This window comes from Salmo salar, chromosome 13, assembly GCF_965601325.2.
Source record: "Salmo salar chromosome 13, fSalSal1, whole genome shotgun sequence".
NCBI classification, from domain to species: Eukaryota; Metazoa; Chordata; class Actinopteri; order Salmoniformes; family Salmonidae; genus Salmo; species Salmo salar.
In genome coordinates, this window is record NC_138303.1 from 40,978,419 (window position 1) to 41,002,248 (window position 23,830).

A 23,830-nucleotide genomic window follows, 5' to 3' on the forward strand; every position below is an offset into this window, starting at 1 on the left:
CAACTCAAACCTCTTTCCAGAGCAACGACTTTCCGAACTGAAATCACTGACGTCATAATTTGACCTCGTTTTTTTCTGAGTTCGTAGTTGTATAGAACGCGGCAATAATCCATACTTTCAACCACACTGACGGTCTGAAAGGTATGAAACTGTAGAACCGACATGTAAGTTACTTTACGCTCATAAAAAGGATGGAAGCATGATTACCGAGCAACATCAGAGCATGTGTGCAGCGTGTCACAAAGCCGAAACCTCGTGATTTGGCAAAGAGTTAGAGAAAGGCTTTCTTTGATTTGGACTAAACAATTTGGGCTTTTATTTTGAAGGTTTCCTCATTACTATACAAAGTGGCGTCATCATTTGTGCTGCTGGCATAGCAATACTAGTGATGGATCATGGTCTCTCCTGGTGTTTTTGGAATGAGTTTGTCATTTTCTAGCTAGCTAGGTACCTCCAAATTATATGATGTCGTGTGATATCTCCGTAGCTAATGTTACTAGGATGTTCCGGTTGATTGTGTGAATGATGTCGCGTCAGAGGAGAGATCTCGAGGGGAGATCTTCTGCATGAATCTCGCCGTAGCTGCAGCTAGCTTGCACTTCGTTGGACCAAGAACAATGTGGCCTGCTGTTTCTGGAAAACGATCGGAACTGCGGGACTAAACCAAACACAGGTGACGTTAATCTGTTTTTGTTTTACATTATGTTATTTTCCGGCTGTTGACAACCAGTGTTCCATAACATTTAGCTAACTATAGTTTCCTAGGCTGCTTGGCTGCTGCTTTGTTCCGCAATAACATGGCTGGCGCCGCTAGCAGAACACTGATGATCTACTACAGTTTGTAAATGTAGTTCACTTGGTATGAGTTGTCAAGGTGATTTCATTTAAATTGATTTCAACTGTTTGATCTATTACAACTATGTAAGACAATTAGCTACTTAACACCAGCTGTCAGTTTAGGGTGATTTTCCCGTGTGGTTCAGTTGGTAGAGCATGACGCTTGCAACGCCAGGGTTGTGGGTTCGATTCACACGGGGGACCAGTATGAAACATTTATGCACTCACTACTGTAAGTGACTGGATAAGATGTAATGTAAAATGCAATCATCTCTATTTGCCTCCCATTTTGTGTAGACATGGCTTCCGAGCTCCAGGTGTTCTCCTCTCCCTCAATCTCCTCCAGTGCCTACACTCGCTCCAAGAAACTGAAGGTAGAGAACAGTGTGTGGGATGTGAGCAGCCAAGTGGGAGACAACAACAACAACAGTTACTACCAGCAGCAGGGCCCCAGCCAGGGCAATGGAAACACATCCTCCCCCTCTGCATCAAGTTTCAACCCAGCATACCACTCCTCCAACTCCAACCAGGGGTATCCATCAACGGGGGCAGGCTCCCGGGAGCAGACGGTCGTACGGGCGGCAGACAGCACCGGCAGCGTCCGAGGACCACCTTCCTCTTCATCTTCATCCTCTTCCACCAGTTGCCTTGTCAAAGATGCCGCATCATCCTCCCAGCCAGGCGACCTATACCAAAATCAGTACGGTAACAGCCTGAAGAGGAAGAGTGAGGAGGTGGACAGCAGTGACAGTGTTCAGATCCTGGAGGAGCTCTCGGCCCCTGTGCTCTCCAACCGCACCGCTGCTGGCGGGGGGACCACCACAGCCCAGTCCATAGCACATTCCACCTCCACCACTAAGAGTAGTAACTCCCACAGTGAGGGGGACTACCAGCTAGTGCAGCATGAGATCTTGTGCTCTGTTTCCAACAGTTATGAGGTGCTGGAGTTCCTAGGGAGAGGTACATTTGGTCAGGTGGCTAAATGCTGGAAGCGTGGCACTAATGAGATTGTGGCCATCAAGATCTTGAAGAATCATCCCTCATATGTCCGGCAAGGTCAAATTGAGGTTAGTGTTGTATCACTAAGCAAAAGTGACTTTCTTGTAAGCTTTAACCAAAACATTTTGTAAAAGTTTGGGAGGAGAAAGAATAATTAGAAATATAATTTAACACATCTGCCCTTCTCCACTCGCCAGGTGAGTATCCTGAGCAGACTGAGCACAGAGAATGCTGACGAGTTCAACTTTGTGCGTTCCTACGAGTGTTTCCAACACAAGAACCACACCTGCCTGGTGTTTGAGATGCTGGAGCAGAACCTCTATGACTTCCTGAAGCACAGCAAGTTCAGCCCGCTGCTACTCAAGTCCATTCGGCCTGTGCTGCAGCAGGTACGATACAGTCCATTATATGCTTTATTATCCATATGGGGAAAATTGTCTTGAACACTTTTTCAGTACTGCTGTTGACTGTATGCAAAATAACACAATACATTTTGCATTACCCACTTGACACATACATTGATACATATATTGCACGTTACCCATATCATACACATATCATACAGCCACATACATAATATATACACTCTCCTATGTATTTATTTGGACAGTGAAGCTTTACATTTTAATTTGGCTCTATACTCCAGTATTTTGGATTTTAGATTGAGCGTTTTTATAGGAGGCTACTGTACAGAATGTTACCCCCTTTTTTTTTCTCCATACCTGTTTTACTGTTTAAAAATGAATGTACTTTAGTTATCTAGTCCCCCCATTTGAAGGTGTCATAAGTATTTGGACAAATTCACTTGAAATGTATCAAATGTTGTCAAAAGTTTCGTATTTGGGCCTCCCAAGTGGCGAATTGCAGTGCTTAAGGCATCACTACAGCCAGTTGTACGGTGTTTCCTCCAACACATTGTTGCGGCAGGCTTCTAGGTTAAGCGAGCAGTGTGTCAAGGAGTGCAGCTTGGCAGGTTTGTGTTTCGGAGGACAATGGCTCTCGACTTTCGCCTCTCCTGTGTCCGTACGGGAGTTACTGCGATGGGACAAGACTGTAGCTTCCAATTTCCTATCATAAAAAAATAAAAAAAAGTTTAGTATTTGTATTTTATAGTACGCAATGACTACATCAAGCATGTGATGCTTGGATGCATTTGCAATTTATTCAGGATTATCCATAATCATGGTAGCATCCACATTAATGTAGAAGTGTTCAGAAATATATATTGTATTCTTATTTAAAGTAGAAGTGACTCCGAAATGACACAATTAATTATATATTATTCATTTCTATTGGGCACAAAATAATCTGAAACAAACTTTTAAAAGTATCCAGAAAGTTTGTAGAGTCACAAGCTTGATGTAGATTGCGAGATTGGAATATGGGACCAAATTGTATTTGTCACATGCATCGAATACAACCGGTGTAGGCCTTACAGTGAAATGCTTACAAGCCCTTAACCAACAATGCAGTTTTAAGATAGATAGATAGATAGATATTATATCTCATTTTTTTAAAATATCTTAAAACTGCATTGTTGGTTAAGGCCTTTTGTTTTATATATATATATATATATATATATATATATATATATATATATATATATATATATATATATATATTATAGATAGTGTGGTCTATAGCTTATCATGAGATACTTTACCTCAGGCGAGCAAAACCTAGAGACTTCCTTATTAATATTAGATTTTCTCCACCATCTGTTATTTACAAATAGACACAGACCGCCACCCCTTGTCTTTAAAAGAAAAATAAATAAAAATTTAAGGGGTGGATCAGCTTAATATTGCGGAAAGATTGTTGCTTCCATCACTGTAATTGTCTGCATCATTTCCAATCCCCCATATGTATTTTTTTGGTAACTATATATATCCATATACATAAACGTATGCCTACATATACATACACATACTTATATAGACATACATACTTTTTAAGAATATACCTTTATTATTCCCTGCAAACCCCCCCCCCCCCCCTTCCCCCAATTGGAGTAAACTAATAAACACTTAGGCTTCTACCTTCAGTTTATACATCTTATACACATTTCACAGACACAATCTATTTTAGAATAGTTATATTTTGTTTGTTTTTAGTCCTTGCTCTATTTCTGATGTCCATCCAGTTTGATTTCTATTTGTAACTGTGCTATTTCACAAAATTTCGGAACCTATATACATTTTATAGACCCCGTATGTTTTACATTGTTTATCTTGTTATTAGTCCCACCCTTCAGGTCCATTCAACCCCTATTTGCCATATATTTTTCAACTGTGCTGTGATGCTTCACAAAAGTACTGAACCTTTCTATTCTCATAGCTTCTACAGATTGTACATCTTAAAAATAAACATTTTTGCTAAAATAATTATTATATTATTGATTGATTGACTATGGCTTTTCAAATCACCCTTGTCTTACCGGAGGCAGCTGTTCTATCTTGCAGATGGACCCAAAACCCAGCCAGCTGTATGTTATCCATGTCGTCGTTCAGCCACGACTCAGTGAAACCTAAGTTATTACAATTTTTTAATGTCCCGTTGGTAGGATATCCTTGATCGGAGCTCATCCATTTTGTTATCCAATGATTGCACCTTGGCTAATACGACTGATGCTAGAGGGGGTTTACTCACTTGCCTACGAATTCTCAGAAGGCAGCCCGATCCCTCCCCCCTTTTCTCCGTCTTTTCTTCACAAAAATGATGGGGATTTGGGCCCGTTCCCGAGAAACAGTATATCCTTCGCGTCGGACTCGTTAAAGAAAAAATCTTTGTCCATTTCAAAGTGAGTAATCACTGTTCTGATGTCCAGAAGTTATTTTCGGTCATAAGTGACGGTAGCAGCAACATTATGTACAAAATAAGTTACAAACAACGTGAAAAAATTCACAAAATAGCACAGTTGGTTAGGAGCACATAAAACGGCAGCCATCCCCTCCGGCGCCATTCTTACACACGGGACTGCAGGTATATAATGAGGCCAACCCAAGAACAGTTCAGCAATGACTAGATATATAAATTGCATTCATTTCTAAAAGTTAAACAGATATGTATGAAAATACCCTAAAATAAAAGGTGTCATTCTGTACTGTCGCCTCCTATAAAACATTTTGTCTCAAATCCAAGATGCTGGAGTATAGAGCCAAATAAAAGGTTTTAGCTTCACTGTCTGAATATTTATTTTTATTTAACCTTTATTTTACTAGACAAGTCAGTTAAGAACAAATTCTTATTTACAATGACGGCCTACCCTGGCCAAACCCGGACGACGTTGGACCAATTGGGCGCCGCCCTATGGGAGTCCCAATCACGGCCGGATGTCATGCAGCCTGGAATAAATACGTAGGGAGTGTATATTTTTTCCTCTCTTGTGTGTCATCAGGTGGCCACGGCCCTGATGAAGCTGAAGAGCCTAGGTCTGATCCATGCTGACCTGAAGCCAGAGAACATCATGCTTGTAGATCCTCTCAGACAGCCCTACAGGGTCAAGGTCATCGACTTTGGCTCTGCCAGCCACGTCTCCAAGGCTGTGTGTTCCACCTACCTGCAGTCCCGCTACTACCGGTGAGTGTCTGACTGTCTCATGGGAGGCACAAGCATAGAAATAGAATTACTAGAACAGGCAAAGCCCATCAGACCACTGCAATTTACTTAAATGGGGATACTAGTTTTAGTAATTATATTTCTATGGGCACAATCTGAGTTCCCAGTAGCCATGGAGGATGTATTGCAGGCTCAATGTACAACTATGGACATGTCCAATGGTTTGTGTGTGTTATTACAGGGCGCCAGAGATCATCCTGGGCCTTCCCTTCTGTGAAGCGATCGACATGTGGTCTCTGGGCTGTGTCATTGCTGAGCTGTTCTTGGGTTGGCCTCTTTATCCCGGTGCCTCAGAGTATGGTCAGGTCAGCAGCAATTATTCTACTGTCAGTGAGACAATACACTATCATCCATCGTTGACATTTATTTGTTTCTTTCATTTTGTAGTTATACAGTATTGTATTTTATCTAGCATTTTATACATTTTATACATCTAGCATTATGAGCGCTGCTTTTTTAATACAATCTCTGATTTGCATTTCCCTTGGTTGCATCAGATCCGGTACATTTCCCAGACCCAGGGCCTGCCTGCTGAGTACCTCCTGAGTGCAGGCACTAAGACCAGCCGCTTTTTCAACAGAGGCCCTGACTCCAGTTACCCCCTCTGGAGGCTCAAGGTACAGTATGTGGCAACAGAACATCTCAGGGTTGTTGATATGTACATATTTTGTTCATGAGTGTAGCTAGGTCTATATGATACAGTACTTTTGGTAGCATTTTATTACTAGTTGTAACTAGTTTCCAACTTATTACCATATTATTACTCCCTTATTCCGTGCAGTAATGTATAGTGCTACTGTACATAATAGTTTTCTGCTGTATTTTGTTTTTGTCTGTAGACACCTTCAGAGCATGAGGCAGAGCTGGGGATAAAGTCAAAGGAGGCGAGGAAATACATTTTCAACTGTTTGGATGACATGATGCAGGTGAGGGTGAGCAGGTTACCATTCATTCTATTAAATAGCTCACTCCTGTCATTGATGTCTTAATGTTTTTGTATTATGCTAATAAATTGCTTTGTTTCATGTCATAAATGTATTTGATTTCTTCAGAGGAGACTTAATGTTTAAATTTGAGTCATTTAGCAGACATTCTTAGCCAGAGAAGGCAACTTTCTGTGTTTTGTTGCAGGTGAACATGACTAGTTTGGTGGGGACTGACGTCCTGGCAGAGAAGGCTGACCGGAGGGAGTTTATTGATCTGCTAAAGAAAATGCTGACGCTGGACGCAGACAAACGCATCACCCCCATGAAGACCCTCAACCACCCCTTCGTCACCATGACACACCTGCTGCACTTCCCTCACAGCTCACAGTAAGTAGAGTCAGGACTATGGCTGTTGCGGTGACCATATTACCGCCACACGAGTCATGAGTCATGCAGGCAGTCAAATTCTGGTATTCAGCACTCTATTGTCCCTCTAATCACTCTGACTTCAATGCAAATGTATTCGAAAATTGAATCAAACACTTAATGAGAGCCCATGAGCTCATGTGCAACATTTCTATAGGCTATGCAATTGCGGTAGAAAACCGAGTGATGGCAGCTAATAAAAAGAGGAGGATCCCTTTCTATTGGCTAGGCCTACTATATTTATTTCTCAACTTTCCTTATATTAAGCACATTGCTTATTTACAACAGGAGTATAGGCTACCTGGCTGGCATGAAAATAGACCACGGGGAAAATCGACCTCCATTCGCTATGTAAGTGCATAGATTACATGTATTTTTCCCACGCTGCCCCTGTTTTGATACAGGTGCATGATAATGGTCCATTCTAAATCAAAACAAATGTCACACGTATATGTAAAGACTAGATAACAAAAATAAATAAAGTTTGATGGGTGACAATATTAGCCTAACACTTGTGAATTCTATATTATCATTTGTGAATGATGCCCAGCATAAGAAACAATGTCTTTTTTTTGGCAACTTGTTCGAATTATAGTTGCACACCTTATGTAGCCTAGCCCATGGGCCTATATGTTTTAATAAGGTTTGTATCACAACTAAAATGAGGGCTTGGGTGGAAAAAGTATGTGAACCCTTGGATTTAATAACTGGTTGACCCTCCTTTGGCAGCAATAACCTCAACCAAACGTTTTCTGGAATTGTGGATCAGACCTGCAAAATGGTCAGGAGGCATTTTGGACCATTCCTCTTTACAAAACTGTTTCAGTTCAGCAATATTCTTCGGCTGTCTGGTGTGAACCGCTCTCTTGAGGTCATGCCACAGCATCTCAATTGGGTTGAGGTCAGGACTCTGACTGGGCCACTCCAGAAGGTGTATTCTCTTCTGTTGAAGCCATTCTGTTGTTGATTTACTTCTGTGTTTTGGATCGTTGTCCTGTTGCATCACCCAACTTCAGTTGAGCTTCAATTGGCGGACAGATAGCCTAACATTCTTCTGAAAAATGTCTTGATAAACTTGAGTTCATTTTTCCGGCAATGATAGCAAGCTGTCAAGGCCCTGAGGCAGCAAAGCAGCCCCAAACCATGATGCTGCCTCCACCATACTTTACATTTGGGATGAGATTTTGATGTTCCTGTGCTGTGCCTTTTTTTCCTCCACACACAGTGTTGTGTGATCCTTCCAAACAACTCAACTGTAGTTTAATCTGTCCACTGAATATTTTGCCAGTAGCGCTGTGGAACATCCAGGTGCACTTTTGCAAACTTCAAACGTGCAGCAATGTTTTTTTTTGGACAGCAGTGGCTTCTTCCGTGATGTCCTCCCATGAACACCATTCTTGTTTAGTGTTTTACGTATCGTAGACTCGTCAACACCGATGTTAGCATGTTCCAGAGATTTCTGTAAGTCTTTAGCTGACACTCTAGGATTCTTCTTAACCTCACTGAGGATTCTGCACTGTGCTCTTGCAGTCATCATTGCAGGACGGCCACTCCTAGGGAGAGTAGCAACAGTGCTGAACTTTCTCCATTTATAGAAAATTGGTCTTACTGTGGACTGATGAACATCAATGCTTTTCGAGGTACTTGTGTAACCCTTTCCAGCTTTATGCAAGTCAACATTTGGTAATCTTAAGTCTTCTATCCCTTTTGTTCGAGGCATGGTTCATATTAGGCAATGCTTCTTGTGAATAGCAAACTCATATTTTGTGAGTGTTTTTTTTATAGGGCAAGGCAGCTCTAACCAACATCTGCAATCTCATCTCATTGATTGGACTCCAGGTTAGCTGACTCCAATTAGCTTTCCGAGAAGTCATTAGCCTAGGGGTTCACATCATTTTTCCAACCTACACTGTGAATGTTTAAATTATGTATTCAATATAGACAATAATTTTAAATTTTTTTGCGATCAGATCAAGATCAGATCAAATTTGATGACCAATTTATGCAGAAATCCAGGTAATTCCAAAGGGTTCACATACTTTTTCTTGCCACTGTATATGCTTTGCGTCATATACAGTGTCTACTGGTATCATTTTCAATTGAGAACATATATGTATAAAACATTAAGAACAGTCTCAATTCGTCGGGGCATGGACTCTACGAGGTGTCAAAGCATTGGACAGGGATGCTGGCCCATGTTGACTCCAATGCTTCCAACAGTTGTCAAGTTGGCTGGATGTCCTTTGGGTGGTGGACCATTCTTGATACACACAGGAAACTGTTGAGCGTGAAAAACCCAGCAGCATTGCAATTCTTGAAGCAAACCGTTGCGCCTGGCACCTACTACCATGCCCCATTCAAAGGCACTTAAATATTTTGTCTTGCCCATTCACCCTCTGAATGGCACACATACACAGTCCATGTCTCAATCGTCTCCAGGCTTAAAAATCTTTCTTTAACCTGTCTCCTCCCCTTAATCTACACTGATTTGAAGTGGATTTAACAAGTGACATTAATAAGGGATTATAGGCTGACAAGTTGAAGGCTATGTCATGGAAAGAGCAGATGTCGTTAATGTTTTGTACACTTCGTGTATAGCTCAACATGTAAACAATGTGTGAGTTTAGCTATTCTCTGCTTTAGATGACAGAAGTCCATAAGGCCAGTAATGCCATCATACTGTAGGCCTCTGGATGCATTGGCGATGCATGCCATTAGATAAGCTCTTCCTGGGGTCCAGCAAAATTAAGGCAGTTTATACAAAAAATGTTTTTAAACTTAACAATACATTCACAGATTTCACAACACACTGTGTGCCCTCAGGCCCCTACTCCACCACTACTACATATCTACAGTACAAAATCCATGTCCATGCATGTGTCTGTACCTATGTTTGTGTTGCTTCATAGTCCCCGCTGTTTCTTATGGTGCCTTTTTATCTTTTTTTTTTAAATCTATTTTTACTGCTTGCATCAGTTACTTGATGTGGAATAGAGTACCATGTAGTCATGGCTCTATGTAGTACTGTGTGCCTCCCATAGTCTGTTCTGTACTTGGGGACTGTGAAGAGACCTCTTGTGGGGTATGCATGGGTGTCCGAGCTGTGCGCCAGTAGTTCAAAGAGACAGCTTGGTGCATTCAACATGTCAATACCTCTCATAAATACAAGAAGTGATGAAGTCAATCTCTCCTCCACTTTGAGCCAGGAGAGATTGACATGCGTATTATTAATATTAGCTCTCTTTGTACATCCAAGCCAATTGCAATGTTCCTAAGTCCCTTTTTGTGGCACTTAACCACACAACTTAACAGTAGTCCAGGTGCAACAAAACTAGGGCCTGTAGGACCTGCCTTGTTGATAGTGCTATTAAGAAGGTAGAGCGGCGCTTTATTATGGGCATATTTCTCCCCATCATAGCTACTGTTGTATCAATGTTTTGACCATGACCGTGTACAATCCAGGGTACTCCAAGCAGTTTAGTCACCTCAACTTGCTACATTTCCACATTATTTAGTTGAGGTTTAGGGTTTAGTAAATGATTTGTCCCAAATACAATGCTTTTAGTTTTAGAAATATTTAGGACTAACTAATTCCTTTCCACCCACTCTGAAACTAACTGCAGCTCTTTAAGTGTTGCAGTCATTTCAGTCGCTGTAGTTGCTGACATGTATAGTGTTGAGTCATCAGCGTACATAGACACACTGACTTTACTCAAAGCCAGTGGCATGTCAGTTGTAAAGATTGAAAGGGCCTAGACAGCTGCCCTGGGGAATTCCTGATTCTACTTGGATTATGTTGGAGAGGCTTCCATTAAAGAACACCCTCTGTGTTCTATTAGACAGGTAACTCTTTATCCACAATATAGCTGGGGGTGTAAAGCCATAACACATACATTTTCCAGGAGCAGACTATGATCGATAATGTCAAAATCCACACGGAAGTCTAACAAAACAGCCCCCACAATCTTTTTATCATGAATTTCTCTCAGCCAGTCATCAGTCATTTGTGTAAGTGCTGTGCTTATTGAATGTCCTTCCCTGTAAGCATGCTTAAAGTTTGTCAATTTGTTTACTGTAAAATAGCATTGCATCTGGTCAAACACCATTTTTTTCCAAAAGTTTACTAAGGGTTGGTTACCAGGCTGATTGGTTGGTTATTTGAGCCAGTAAAGGGGGCTTTACTATTCTTAGGTAGCTGAATGACTTTCTAGTAGGCTTAAATTGAACATATGTCAAATAGGAGTGGCAATATCATCAGCTATTATCCTCAGTAATTTTCCATCCAACCTCTTCCACACTCACTTTACGGAATTCAAAATTACAATGCATGTCTTTCATAATTTGGTCACATTATATACTTGGATGTGTAGTGTCAGCGTTTGTTGCTGGCATGTCATGTTTAAGTTTGCTAATCGTTCCATTATCTGTTGGTTTTGTGATGAATGATTCAATGAATGATGGAGCCGAGTTTGCCTTTTTTCCCAACATTTCATTTAAGGTGCTCCAAAGCTTTTTACTATCATTATTTGTCATTTATCTTTGTTTCAAAGTGTAGTTTCATTAGTTTAGTCACATGATTTCTCAATTTGCAATAAGTTTACCAATTGGTTGTGCAGCCAGACTTATTTGCCATTCCTTTTGCCTCATCCCTCTCAACCATACGCTTTTTCAATTCCTCATCAATCCAAGGGGATTTAACAGTTTTTACAGTCATTTTCTTAACGGGTGCATGATTACTATTATTTGACCATGCTGGTCATTTATGAACATTTGAACATCTTGGCCATGTTTTGTTATAATCTCCACCTGGCACAGCCAGAAGAGGACTGGTCACCCCTCATAGCGTGGTTCCTCTCTAGGTTTCTTCCTAGGTTTTGGCCTTTCTAGGGAGTTTTTCCAAGCCACTGTGCTTCTACACCTGTATTGCTTGCTGTTTGGGGTTTTAGGCTGGGTTTCTGTACAGCACTTTGATATATCAGCTGATGTAAGAAGGGCTATATAAATACATTTGATTATTAGTAAGGAATAAGCAATTTCATAAATGTGTCAAGTGCAGCGTCTGTTTTCTCTTCATTACATACCACGGACCAACATATTCTTTATATCAACAACATAGGAATCACTACAAAACTTATTGTATGACCTCTTATACACTATATTAGGCCCAGCCTTTGGAACTTTGGTTTTCCTAGATATGGCTACTGTTTTGTGATCACTACATTCGATGGCTCTGGATACTGCTTTCAAGCAAATTTCTGCAGCATTAGTAAAGCTGTGATCAATACGTGTTGATGATTTCATTCCTGTGCTGTTTGTAACTACCCTGGTAGGTTGACTGATAACCTGAACCAGGTTGCAGGCACTCATTACAGTTTTAAGCTTTTTCTTGAGTGGGCAGCTTGATGAAAGCCAGTCAATATACCTCTGTTGATATCACGTACATTATCAAGCATTTCACACATGTTATCCAGATACTGACTGTTAGCACATGGTTGTCTATAGCAGCTTCCCACCAGAATGGGCTTTAGGTGAGGCAGATGAACCTGTAGCCATATTACTTCAACACCATTTAACATGAGATCCTCTCTAATCTTTACAGGAATGTGGTTCTGAATATAAACAGCAACACCTCCACCGTTGGCATTTCAATTTTTTCTGTAAATGTTATAACCTTATATTTCTACCGCTGTATCAAAGGTGTTTCTAAGTGGGTTTCAGAGATAGTCCGAATATGAATGTAATTTGTTACTAGCAAATTTATTGATTTTATGAATCTTGTTTCTTAAGCTACATATGTTAACGTGGACTATTTTGAGCACTTTTCTTCTGGGATGCTTACTTGTTTTCATTGCTTTACTGGGAAGCTTACCAGAAGAAGATATGCTCATGTTATTGCAGGGTGAGCTGCACACAGTGGACTTCCTCCTAGGGCACACCGCCTCAGTGCTAACAGTGTAAATAGGGTTCATAGGCACATGATTACTACATACAGGATCAGCAGAGGCCTTCAGGGCAGTTAGAGGGACATGAATTAGGTTACTTACTTTGTGTCTACCAATGCCCCTGGTGTAATGTACATTTGCTGAAGCATTATGACAACTCTGCGTCACAATGGTAGGGATTAGCTGAGCTGTCTTTGAAAGGATCCAGGAACCCTCATTATTTGGGTGGATCCCATCCTCTTTATAAAACGTGTTTTGTTTCCAAAAAGGTATCGAAAGATTGTCAACAAAAGTTAAACCCATTGAGCTGCAATTGTCCCGTAGCCAGCTGTGAAGCGAATGAACGCTTTAGCAGGATTCTATGCCACGATTCAAAGAGGGCACAGGGACAGATATGATGGGTCTTTTGTTAGTGTCTAGCAGAGAGTCAATCAGCTCTTTTTAAAATCCACTTTCAACTGTTCAGAGCTGCCCTTCATAATGTCACTAAAACCCACATGGACTACAATAGTACATTCGGGAGCAGCTTAGTAATGTCATTTACTCGAGCTCCGGGATAGGACATAGTTTTTGCACCAGGAACGGTCACATTTCTTACCATGGAGCTGCTCATACAGTGCATTTGGAAAGTTTTCAGACCCCTTTTTCCACATTGCGTTACGTTACAGCCTTATTCTAAAATGGAATCTGTTTTTTTCCCCTTCATCAATCTACACAAAATATCCCATAAGGTCAAAGCAAAAACAGGTTTTTAGAAAGTTTTGCTAATTTATAAAAATAGAAAATATATAAATATCACATTTACATACGTATTCAGACCCTTTACTTTGTTGAAGCACCTTTAGCAGTGATTACAGCCTCAAGTCTTCTTGGGTATGACGCTACAAGTTTGGCACACCTGTATTTGGGGAGTTTCTCACGTTCTTCTCTGCAGATCCTCTCAAGCTCTGTCAGGTTGGATGGGGAGCGTTGCTGCACAGATATTTTCAGATAATTACAGAGATGTTCGATCGGATTCAAGTCCGGGCTCTGCCTGGGCCACTCAAGGACATTCAGTGACTTGTCCCGAAGCCACTCCTGTGTTGTCTTGGCTGTGTGCTTAGGGTCATTGTCCTGTAGGAAGGGGAACCATCACCCCAGTCTGAGGTCCTGAGTGCTCTGAAGCAGGTTATCAAGGATCTCTCTGTACTTTACGCCGTTCATCTTTCCCTCGATCCTGACTAGTCTCCCAGTCCCTGCCGCTGTAAAACATACACACAGCATGTTGCTGCCACCACCATGCTTCACCGTAGGGATGGTGCCAGGTTTCCTCCAGACGTGATGCTTGGCATTCAGGCCAAAGAGTTCAATCTTGGTTTCATCAGACCAGATAATCTTGTTTCTCATGGTCTGAGAGACCTTTAGGTGCCTTTTGGCAAACTCCAAGTGGGCTTACGTGTGCCTTTTACTGAGGATTTGCTTCCGTCTGGCCACTCTACCATAAAGGCCTGATTGGCAGAGTTCTGCAGAGATGGTTGTCCTTCTGGAAGGTCCTCCCATCTCCACAGAGGAACTCTAGAGCTCTGTCAGTGACCATCGTGTTCTTGGTCACCTCCCTGACCAAGGCCATTCTCCCCCGATTGCTTAGTTTTGCTGGGCGGCCAGCTCTCGGAAGAGTCTTGTTGGTTCCAAACTTCTTTCATTAAAGAATGATGTGTTCTGTGTTCTTGGGGACCTTCAATGCTGCATACATTTTTTGGTACCCTTCCCCATATCTGTGCCTCAACACAATCCTGTCTCGGCGCTCTACGGACAATTTCTGTTTGGTTTCATGGCTTGTTTTTTTGCTCTGACATGCACTGTCAACTGTGGGACCTTACATAGACGGGTCTGTGCCTTTCCAAATTATTTGTAATAAATTTGCGAACATTTTGAAAACCCTGTTTTCGCTTTGTCATTTAGTGTGTGTAGATTGCAGATAATAAAAAATATATTTTAGAATACCAAATTATGATGTGTATTATATTACATGTTGGATCACTAACTTTTATATTATTGTGTAGTTTACCAATAAAATGGTCTGACGGTGATGTGGACATACTCTGTATTCATATCCTGCAAGAAAGAAATGCTCTCATTGAAATGATCTCATTACAATACATTTTTATAGAAAGTTAGCAAAAATAGATAAGATCTTGCTACCGTGGAAAGGAAAATACCTGTCTATTTGTGATTTAACTCTTTAGTCATATCCCAGTTTACCTATTTGCTTATGGCCTTGTCTACACCTAGCGACTTGTTTTTTTAAATTATATTAGCAAAAAAATATTGCCTTTTTATTAGGAACGGCAAGCCAGATTTATATAATGAATATGAATTCGGAGGGCCGAAATGATTAAATATTAAAGTATTAGACCTCTCACTAAAGGCATCAGTCATTCAAAAGTTATACTTAAATCCAAACGTGTTCTCTAGCAGATTAGTAAGAATGCCTCACCCCATGTTCAAGAATGGCCGTTTTCCCTTTATTCAGATTACAACCTCTAACTTTCGGTTATTTGAAAATGAAATAATCTCCAAAATATCACAATTTTAAAACAAGCCATAGGAAGTTGGTTGCAATTTCAGTTTAATCCACCAGAAAAGACAGAACAAATATTACTACAACATATTATGGTTAAACTGAAATGTTTATTTATTTATTTTTTTAAATCAATTAGTGTGTGTATATATTTTTACCCCCTTTTTCGATCTTGTCTCATCGCTGCACCTCCCCAACGGGCTCGGGAGGCGAAGGTCGAGTCATGCATCCTCTGAAACCTGCCAAACCACACTTTATGACCCAGAAGCCAGCCGCACCAATGTGTCGGAGGAAACACCGTTCAACTGACGACCAAGGTCAGGAGTCGCTAGAGCGCGATGAGCCATGGAAATTATTTATACAAAGTTCTTGCAACCAATAGAGTGTTGTGTGTGTATTTTTATTATTATTATTATTAAAGGTTCAGAACATTTCTGAAACAGCACAGTTGAAAAATATATGGCAAATAGAAATCAAAACTGGATGGTGTTCAGAGATAGATGGGAGGGGTTGAGTGGAGCTGAAGGGTGGGACTAAAAAGAACAACATAACTAATGTACAATACTGTGTCCGTAAAATGTTTATTTTTATTTATTTATTTCACCTTTATTTAACCAGGTAGGCAAGTTGAGAACAAGTTCTCATTTACAATTGCGACCTGGCTAAGATAAAGCAAAGCAGTTCGACAACATACAAAAACACAGAGTTACACATGGAGTAAAACAACATACAATCAATGATGCAGTAGAAGAAAAAAAAATGAAAAAAAGAAAATAAAATAAAAAAAATAAGACTATATACAATGTGTGTCTAATAGTGTGTCTAGAAGCCTAAGTGGTGTTGTCCAATAGTTTACTCCAATAATGGAAGGGGTTAGGGGAAGGTAATAAAGGGAAATATATAAAAAGGGGGGGGATTGGAAATGAGGCAGACAATTACATTGATGGAAGCCATAATCTATCTGCAATATTAAAGCTGATCTACCCCTCTTCAAGATATTTTCAGTGGTAGCAAAGCACAGCCAGCAGCCATGTGGACGTCCTGAATGGAGAGAAGGAAAAGTGTTTGTCACCAGAACGTTTTAGAACATGTTGTGACGTTTGACTTTACCTGCGTCATCCACTGTCAATTAATATAAATCGCAGACTGTTGGCAACACTTAAATGGCCACTTGAAACTAGCATAGCAACAACTACCTGGACAGAAAACAGTGACGCACATTACACATAGCTCCCCATCTATGAGCGTGTTGGGGGAGGGTTCTTGAAATGTAACATCCAATCAAAATCTTCCTCTTCCAGCGGACCATTCAAACTGTTTTTGTGATACAAAATTTTCCAGACCTTCAAGGGAGACCTGACAATAACGTGATTTTTGGAGGTATGGCAACGTGAGACTAGGCATAATGTTAGCAGTGTGGTTAAGGTTTCGGTTAGGTTTAAAATCTGATTCTAAGATATACATTTTAGAAGTGGGGGGGTTAAGCCATAATTGTGACTTTCTGGCTGTGGTAACTAATGACAACCTTTAAAATGGCTGTGGGGAAAAAAACAAAAGATTTCAGCCAATAGAAATGTGGGTCCATTTGTGGACAACATTCTAACTTACTCAACCTTTACGATCTATTTGATTTAATATAAAACATTATGGCATAGAGCTCTTACACACAACAGTCCAGGATTAGGACAGCTTTGCAAATCTTGTTTTTCTCTTTTATGATTTTCCGGGCCTCTCCTGTTTACCTTTACTCCTTTAGAGTTACATGTCCCTTTTGATAAATATTATTCTTTTTCAGTGTGAAGTCATGCTTCCAGAACATGGACATATGCAAGCGCAGGGTCAGCGCTTTCGAGAGTGGAAAGAACCTGTTTTCTAGCAACAACAATCCCAGTGCAGCTACAAACCTCACTGTTACATTTAGCAGCCAGCTCAACCAGCACAACCAGGTGAGAAACGAATGCCTTGTATTGTCAGACTTTCTCAGGATGTCCTTTCAACGCGTAAATAAAGTGTGAAATTTGACAACACATTGTGATTTAAATGGTTGGTTATGTCATGTTATCCCCACTGTGTCAGATGGCGTCCACCGGCGGCCAGTCACTGTCAGTGAGCAGCAACGTCCCTCTGCTGAACTACCAGCCAGGCCTGTATCAGCAGGCTACTATCAACATCCCAGGTCTCCCCCAGCAGAGTGTCCCTCTGCAGACCAGACCCACCCAGCTGTGTGGCCAGGCTGAGCCCTTCCAGCAGACTCTCATCGTCTGCCCACCCACCATCCAGGGTGAGCTGAGCAGAGAAGGAACCGTATGGAGCAGGGTCACAATGTTAGAACAATAGTTTGTTTGCCTCTTGTTGCGCTCGTATGAAGACCAAATTCATGTCGCAACTAAGTAAATCTGTTGTAATGTGGGAGACAACTTTCAGTGGGACATGTTGTCGTAACCTTATGTGATCAATTAACACGGGATGATCTGAACTTCATAATTTTGATTCCGCCCAATTGTCTTAAAATAGCTGTAATGTCTGTCTTCTGCTTCTGCAAAGCTGTATATTCATTACATTGCAACTAATCTACCTTCATTTCTTTGTAGGCCTCCAGACGTCCGGTAAACACTCTGGTTTCCCAGTGAGGATGGACAACGCTGTTCCCATGGGGCCCCAGAACCAGTCCACTCAGCCTCTACATCTCCAGCCTGGAATGCTCACACAGGTACAGCAAGACTGACTGCTGCATGACCACCCACCCACAGCCTGACTCCATGTTTGGAATCCTATGAATAACTTGGGTGTATCTCACCAGAGTAAAGACAGGATTCATCACAACGTGTTAAACCTGTTTTAACGTCCTCTCCTTTCTTTGGGAATCAATCTCAGACTCTGGTGAAGGGATGTGGCGATCAGATCTGTCCCCCATGTCTAGTTATCTAACCCCTACACTCGTCCCTCAAACCTCCTCCCCACCAGGCCTCCTGCAATCCTTTGATGGTAGCCACTCTGCACACCCCTGTGGCAGGAATGGCCCCTCTGTATTCGCTGCCCCTGGGCTGTGGGGCTGGAAGGCCTGGCCTGCTGGATCAGAGCTCCACCATGCTGGTAAAGCACCAACACCACTCCTGCTTCCCCGTTGCCCCCGTCTCCCCTGTACCCCATTCTCCCCCTGACACATTTCAGGGGTGTGCAGAGCATGGGATGCATGTGCTGCTGCTTACTACAGTCTGCGCTTTTGCTTGCAGCGTCTCATCTCTCCCTTTCTCTTCCCTTTCCAAAAAGAAAGCTTTTGCATTATAATACAGTGACAGCTGAAGTTTCCGGAAGTCTTGCTGAAATGTAAATAAATTCAACCAAATGTAAATGTGCCCTTCATCGCTGCAACCTTGGGAACTTGCTGTTGACTGAAATGATTAATGCCGTTGCTTTGGTCCTGGAATCGTGCAGCAGACATGAGAAATGTCAGCTGGAATGCTGCCGCTTGATTATCTGTCATGTTTCTCTTAATAGATTCGTCTGAGTTCCAGGTCTTAAACCAGTCTTTTGAACGGACCTTCTCAGTTCTACAGGACTGCCTTCCAGGACAGGACATGTGTGCTTGGCTTGAGAGCATGAACTGTTTTCTCTTCTGCCAGTTGGAGTTCCCATTTTAATAGTGTTTTGATTTTCATTCCTATTTCTTTCCTCAGCAGTAACTATTGTTTAGGTCATGCTTTGGAAGTCTGGGGAACAGAGACCGGTTATTGGATGTTTATTTTTTTCCAGTGTATCTTTCTCTTCTGAATTTGATCTTGACTCAGTGGGGGTGTGCTGGATGCCTCAGGTGTGACAGGAGCAGACGCCTAATCATGTCTGTCTACAAACTGCATGTGCTCGTCATGCACCTGCATTCTGTGGTGGTCTGACTGTCATACTCACATTTAGTACAGCATTTTTCTATTTCTCTCAAAACAGACTGTTCAACTTGCAATTAATTTCAGTATTAGTTGTTCGAGAAGCAAACCTACAATAACTCTGTGTGTGTGTGTGTGTGTGTGTGTGTACAGCAGGGCTGGCCAGCAGGGACCCAGCAGATCCTCATCCCATCCACGTGGCAGCAGATGCCAGGCATGGCCCTTCACAACCCCAGCCAGAACCAGACACTGGTCCCTGACTCTCCCATGATAGCCCCTCTCTCTGGTGGAGACCGCTCAGGACAACAGGCCTCACACCGGAGGTGAGTACTGCAGTAGTGTCCCTCTGGGCTCAGTCACTAAGGCCATATTTATTTATTACCTTTATTTAACTAGGCAAGTCAGTTAAGAACAAATACTTATTTTCAATGGTGGCCTAGGAACAGTGGGTTAACTGCCTTGTTCAGGGGCAGAACGACAGATTTTTACCTTGTCAGCTCGGGGATTTGATCTTGCAACCTTTCGGTTACTAGTCCAACGCTCTAACCGCTAGGCCACCCCATATCACTGACCAAACAGCAGAAAGTTAGAGTAATTTCAGAGGAGGCCCTTATTTGATATTTATGCAATGTTTTGGTATCTAGCTTACAGTATGTGGAGACATTAGTTGGTTCAGATAGCTTCCCACTTATGCCAGTGTGTTGTACTGATTCCAATAGGCTAGGGAAGCTAATTCCAACTTGTTGTGATGCCAGGGGTCGTCATGGCAGTCATTACGATGGCATCACACAGCAGGACCTTGCACTGGGGCGTCAAGCACCCACGGCCCCCTCCCAAGCAAGACCCCAGCAGGGGAAAGGGTGTAAGGCTCGACATGCCGACAGTAGGGCCAGGTAACTTTCAAACCCAAAAGACACTTTTATACTGTATTGTTCCCTTCCTCACCATGTATGTAATTTATGTGAATCAGTGAGCGCTTTATGATTGACCACTTTTAAATCTTTACATTTTTTAATTACATTGAAACATCTCAGTATACTTTACATTAAAAAGGAGTGCTGCCCCTTTGCAGGCCTGTATTGTCGTTGGAGCAAGCTGCCTCTGTGGTCTACAACACCCCTGCCTTCAATGGTGATCCAATCGTCATCTCCGATACTCCCAGCCCTGCTGCCAGCATTATCACCATCCACAGTGACACAGAGGACGAAGATGACAGGAAGTTCCCTGCTGCCGGGTGAGGTCACATCCTGTGTATTCTCATGCGTGAATTCATGAGACGCTGCTGTTTTAAGTAGCTGAAACCAGCACTGTGTATGACCCTGGCTTTCAACCCCTTCGGGTATGTGTCTTGTCTCTCAAGGGGTTGGGTTGAAAGCAAAAGATGTATATCTGTTTTCTGAAAATAAAACTCTAAAGTATTCTTTCACTTTTCTGTCACAGCTCTGGTGTTAACCAGCGAGCCAATGTGATTAGCTGTGTGACGGTGCACGACTCGCATGACTCTGACTCGTCGATCAGCAGTCCCCTGAGCCCCAAGCGCCTTGGCACCAACTCCTCCTCGTCCCAGTCCTCCTCCAAGTCCCTTGCCATCATCCTGCCCTCAGTGAAGACTCAGTCTGGGGAGAGCGGGACCCACAAATCAGGTTAGCACACACCTCCAGCCTAGTGTTTCCCCTACCATGGTATAGGTGGGGCGGCCTCTAGCTTTGTTGCTTTGGGAACTTTTGTGTACCACCCTCACAGCATTAAGTATGTGGGATGTTTTTTTTTCTTGTTTTTGTTTCTCAGATCAACATGTTAATGTCTCTGGTAAGTGCAAGAAGGTGACAGCTCAGCAGTCCAGCAGGGCAGGAGGGGCCTCCAGCTCTGATCGCCATCAGAGGGCCGCTACTAGCAGATCTCAACCTCTCAATCTGAGTCAGGTATAAAGCGATATGGTTGACCTCACTTGTCACGTCTTAGGGTTTTTGTTTATCCTCTTCTTATTTCAAGTTAAGTCTCGGAGGCAAAAAGTATCTAAATGCGAGTAGCGTATTATAATGTAGAATTATATTCCTCCCCAGGTACAGCAGTCTGTGATGTCATCATCACAAGACAGAACAGGAGGCAACAGCAGCTCTTTGCGTCGTCAGCCCACCTACCCTCCTCCAGTCTCCTCCCACTCCTACCGCTTGCAAGAGGCTTCCTCCATCTTCACCTCTACCCCTAATCTGTACGCCTACCCTGCCTCTGCCGCCCTGGCCTCTGTCTCTCAGGCCATGGACCAGCTCCACGCCGGGGGCTCTTCTAGACACGCCCGGCCCAGCGGGCCCTACTCCTCCCTGGGGCTCCTTCATGCCCAGGGACAGTACCACCAGCAGCAGCTGGCGGCCCAGCCTTACCCCATCCCCCGGTCCAGCGCAGCGGCCTACCAGCTCAGCCAGAGGAAGCTCAGTCAGTACCCCTACCTGTGAGGAATAGAGGCTGCCATAGAAATAGAATATCCTAGATTCTATTTCTGTGGAAAGAACAGCCATCTAGCCCAGCGGAAGACCAAATGGAGACCAAGACTATAAAGGCGCAGCACTGCACAAGTTTAGCACAGGCACTATGATACTTAAATACCACTGATATTTTTAAATGTGCAATTTAGTAAGGCCTCGTTTAGAATTATTTTAACAGCTTTGTTCGCAATGTCCTGATTTCAAGTGGTTAATATTTTTCATTCCCTGTTAAATGAAATGCGCTTATCTGCAAAAAAAAGTACTTTAAATATTTCTCCTATGTAAAGCCAGTATTTTGCTATCTTTGTTTTTAGAATATTAAGCTTATAAAAGCACTAACTGTGTGTCCTTTGTCGTTATCATGACATTTTATTTCCATGTACTGCCGCTAATCAAATTGTACTAGAATTATAAGACAGTCCCTTTTAATTTATTTTTTATCATTATTTTGAATGTCTACGTATTGCAAATAACGCTGAACAGAGTTTCTCTGTTTCATAAATGTGTTTTCCGCGTCTGTTGTAAAAGAATACAGATAAAATAATGAGTTTGTCGACTAAATGTCACCTTACCTGAAACACTTCCCTACACATGTACACCCCTCTACCTATTTATTTGGTCAGTGAAGCTGAAACTTTTGCTTTGGCTCTATACTCCAGCATTTGAGATCAAATGTTGTATATGAGGCGACAGTACAGAACGTCGCCAGGGTATTTTCATCTTTAACTCTTTAGAAATGGATGCACTTTATATATCTAGTCTCTTCCCCCCCCCCCCCCCCCATTTAAAGATGTCATAAGTGTATTATGGGGTGGCAGGTAGCCTAGTGGTTCGTGTTGGGCCAGTAACCAAAAGGTTGCTAGATCAAATCCCCGAGCTGACAAGGTTAAATCTGTCGTTCTGCCCCTGAACAAGGCAGTTAACCCACTTTTCCTAGGCCGTCATTGTAAATAAAAATGTGTTCTTAACTGACTTGCCTAGTTAAATAAAGGTTCAAATTACATGTCAAGTTTAGTATTCAGTCCTGTATTTCTAGCACGCAATGATTACATCAACCTTGTATGCATTTGCAGTTTATGTTGTGCCCCCAATAGAAATGAATGGTAAATAATGTATTGTGTTATGTTGTGCCCTCAATAGAAATGAATGGTAAATAATGTATTGTGTTATGTTGTGCCCTCAATAGAAATGAATTGTGTTATGTTGTGCCCCCAATAGAAATGAATGGTAAATAATGTATTGTGTTATGTTGTGCCCCCAATAGAAATGAATGGTAAGTAATGTATTGTGCCATTTGAGTCACTTATTGTAAATAATAGAATGTTTCTGAACACTTCTACATTAATGTGGATGCTACCATGATTAAGGACTGTGAATAATGATAAGTGAAGTTTAGAGGTGTAAAATCATATCCCCCCCAAAAATGCTATTCCTTATTGCTGTTATGGGGGCATTATCTTTGTTCAAATGGGAATACATAAAGTGCTTTCATTTCTAAACGGAAGAACATGTATGAATATACTCTCAAATAAAAGGTGACAATGTCGCCTGATAAACATGAGAACAAAGCCATAAAGGTTTCAGCTTCACTGTCCATATAAAGATGTGGAGGAGTGCATTTTCTCCAGCATGTCACCCAAGCGCTTTAACACGTGATTCCACACACCAATCACGTGTTCATCTCATCACCACTTTAGGCCCCTGTAACCTGGTTAAGCTAACTCTTGGACTGAAAAGTATGTTCAATGGAGAATGCATCCACGTCCAGGAAACCAGCCACTATGTGTTTAAGTAATTCTTAAGGATCCGTTTAGTAGGCTGCCTAGGCCTTATAAGTCAATAGTGTTGTTGATAGTTAGGATCTTGTCATGTGGAATGATGGTGTATGTGAACTTGTTAATGTGCAAAGTAGAAATTCGATTGGGTATCTCAATCCAAGTAACTCCAGTCCATTAGACCGCATTGCAAATGGTGATATTTGGTGAATTGTGTTGAATCCAATGGTGATTCATGAGTATATGAATGGCTGTTGGATATAAGAGTGAATGGTTTGCAACATGGTCGTTCATACAATCTTACTAATGTGAAGTGCTACATAGAAAACACTTTAATCAATATATTTAGATGGATATTGTATTATTGCCAACTGGTCAATCCC

General features: G+C 41.9%; 1 protein-coding gene across 7 annotated transcripts; it reads left to right on the plus strand.

Moving 5' to 3' along the window:
* The first annotated feature begins 341 nt into the window (after window positions 1-341).
* On the plus strand, window positions 342-23,248 carry hipk1a (homeodomain interacting protein kinase 1a). 7 transcript variants are annotated; one of them, XM_014136088.3, is made up of 18 exons: window positions 342-673; window positions 1,135-1,904; window positions 2,034-2,225; window positions 5,234-5,415; window positions 5,636-5,759; window positions 5,952-6,071; window positions 6,294-6,386; window positions 6,586-6,767; window positions 17,104-17,254; window positions 17,385-17,589; window positions 17,900-18,018; window positions 18,273-18,401; window positions 19,343-19,512; window positions 19,945-20,082; window positions 20,262-20,423; window positions 20,630-20,832; window positions 20,978-21,111; window positions 21,253-23,248. In XM_014136088.3, the coding sequence occupies exons 2-18, from the start codon at window positions 1,137-1,139 to the stop codon at window positions 21,640-21,642; spliced, it is 3,462 nt and encodes a 1,153-aa protein (XP_013991563.1). In that variant the 5' UTR covers window positions 342-673; window positions 1,135-1,136; the 3' UTR covers window positions 21,643-23,248. The 7 variants fall into 7 exon arrangements, with proteins under 7 accessions (XP_013991563.1, XP_013991564.1, XP_045549212.1 ...); XM_014136089.3 differs by having other exon boundaries at window positions 19,346-19,512; XM_045693256.2 differs by having other exon boundaries at window positions 6,294-6,380; window positions 19,346-19,512.
* The last annotated feature ends 582 nt before the right edge of the window (window positions 23,249-23,830 follow it).

Coding starts and splice junctions, on each gene's coding strand:
- hipk1a (XM_014136088.3), top strand. CDS start 1,137: ATGGCTTCCGAGCTCCAGGTGTTCTCCTCTCCCTCAATCTCCTCCAGT. Junction 6,387..6,585: donor ATGACATGATGCAGGTGAGG/GTGAGCAGGTTA, acceptor GTTTTGTTGCAG/GTGAACATGACTAGTTTGGT. Junction 18,402..19,342: donor ATCAGAGCTCCACCATGCTG/GTAAAGCACCAA, acceptor GTGTGTGTACAG/CAGGGCTGGCCAGCAGGGAC.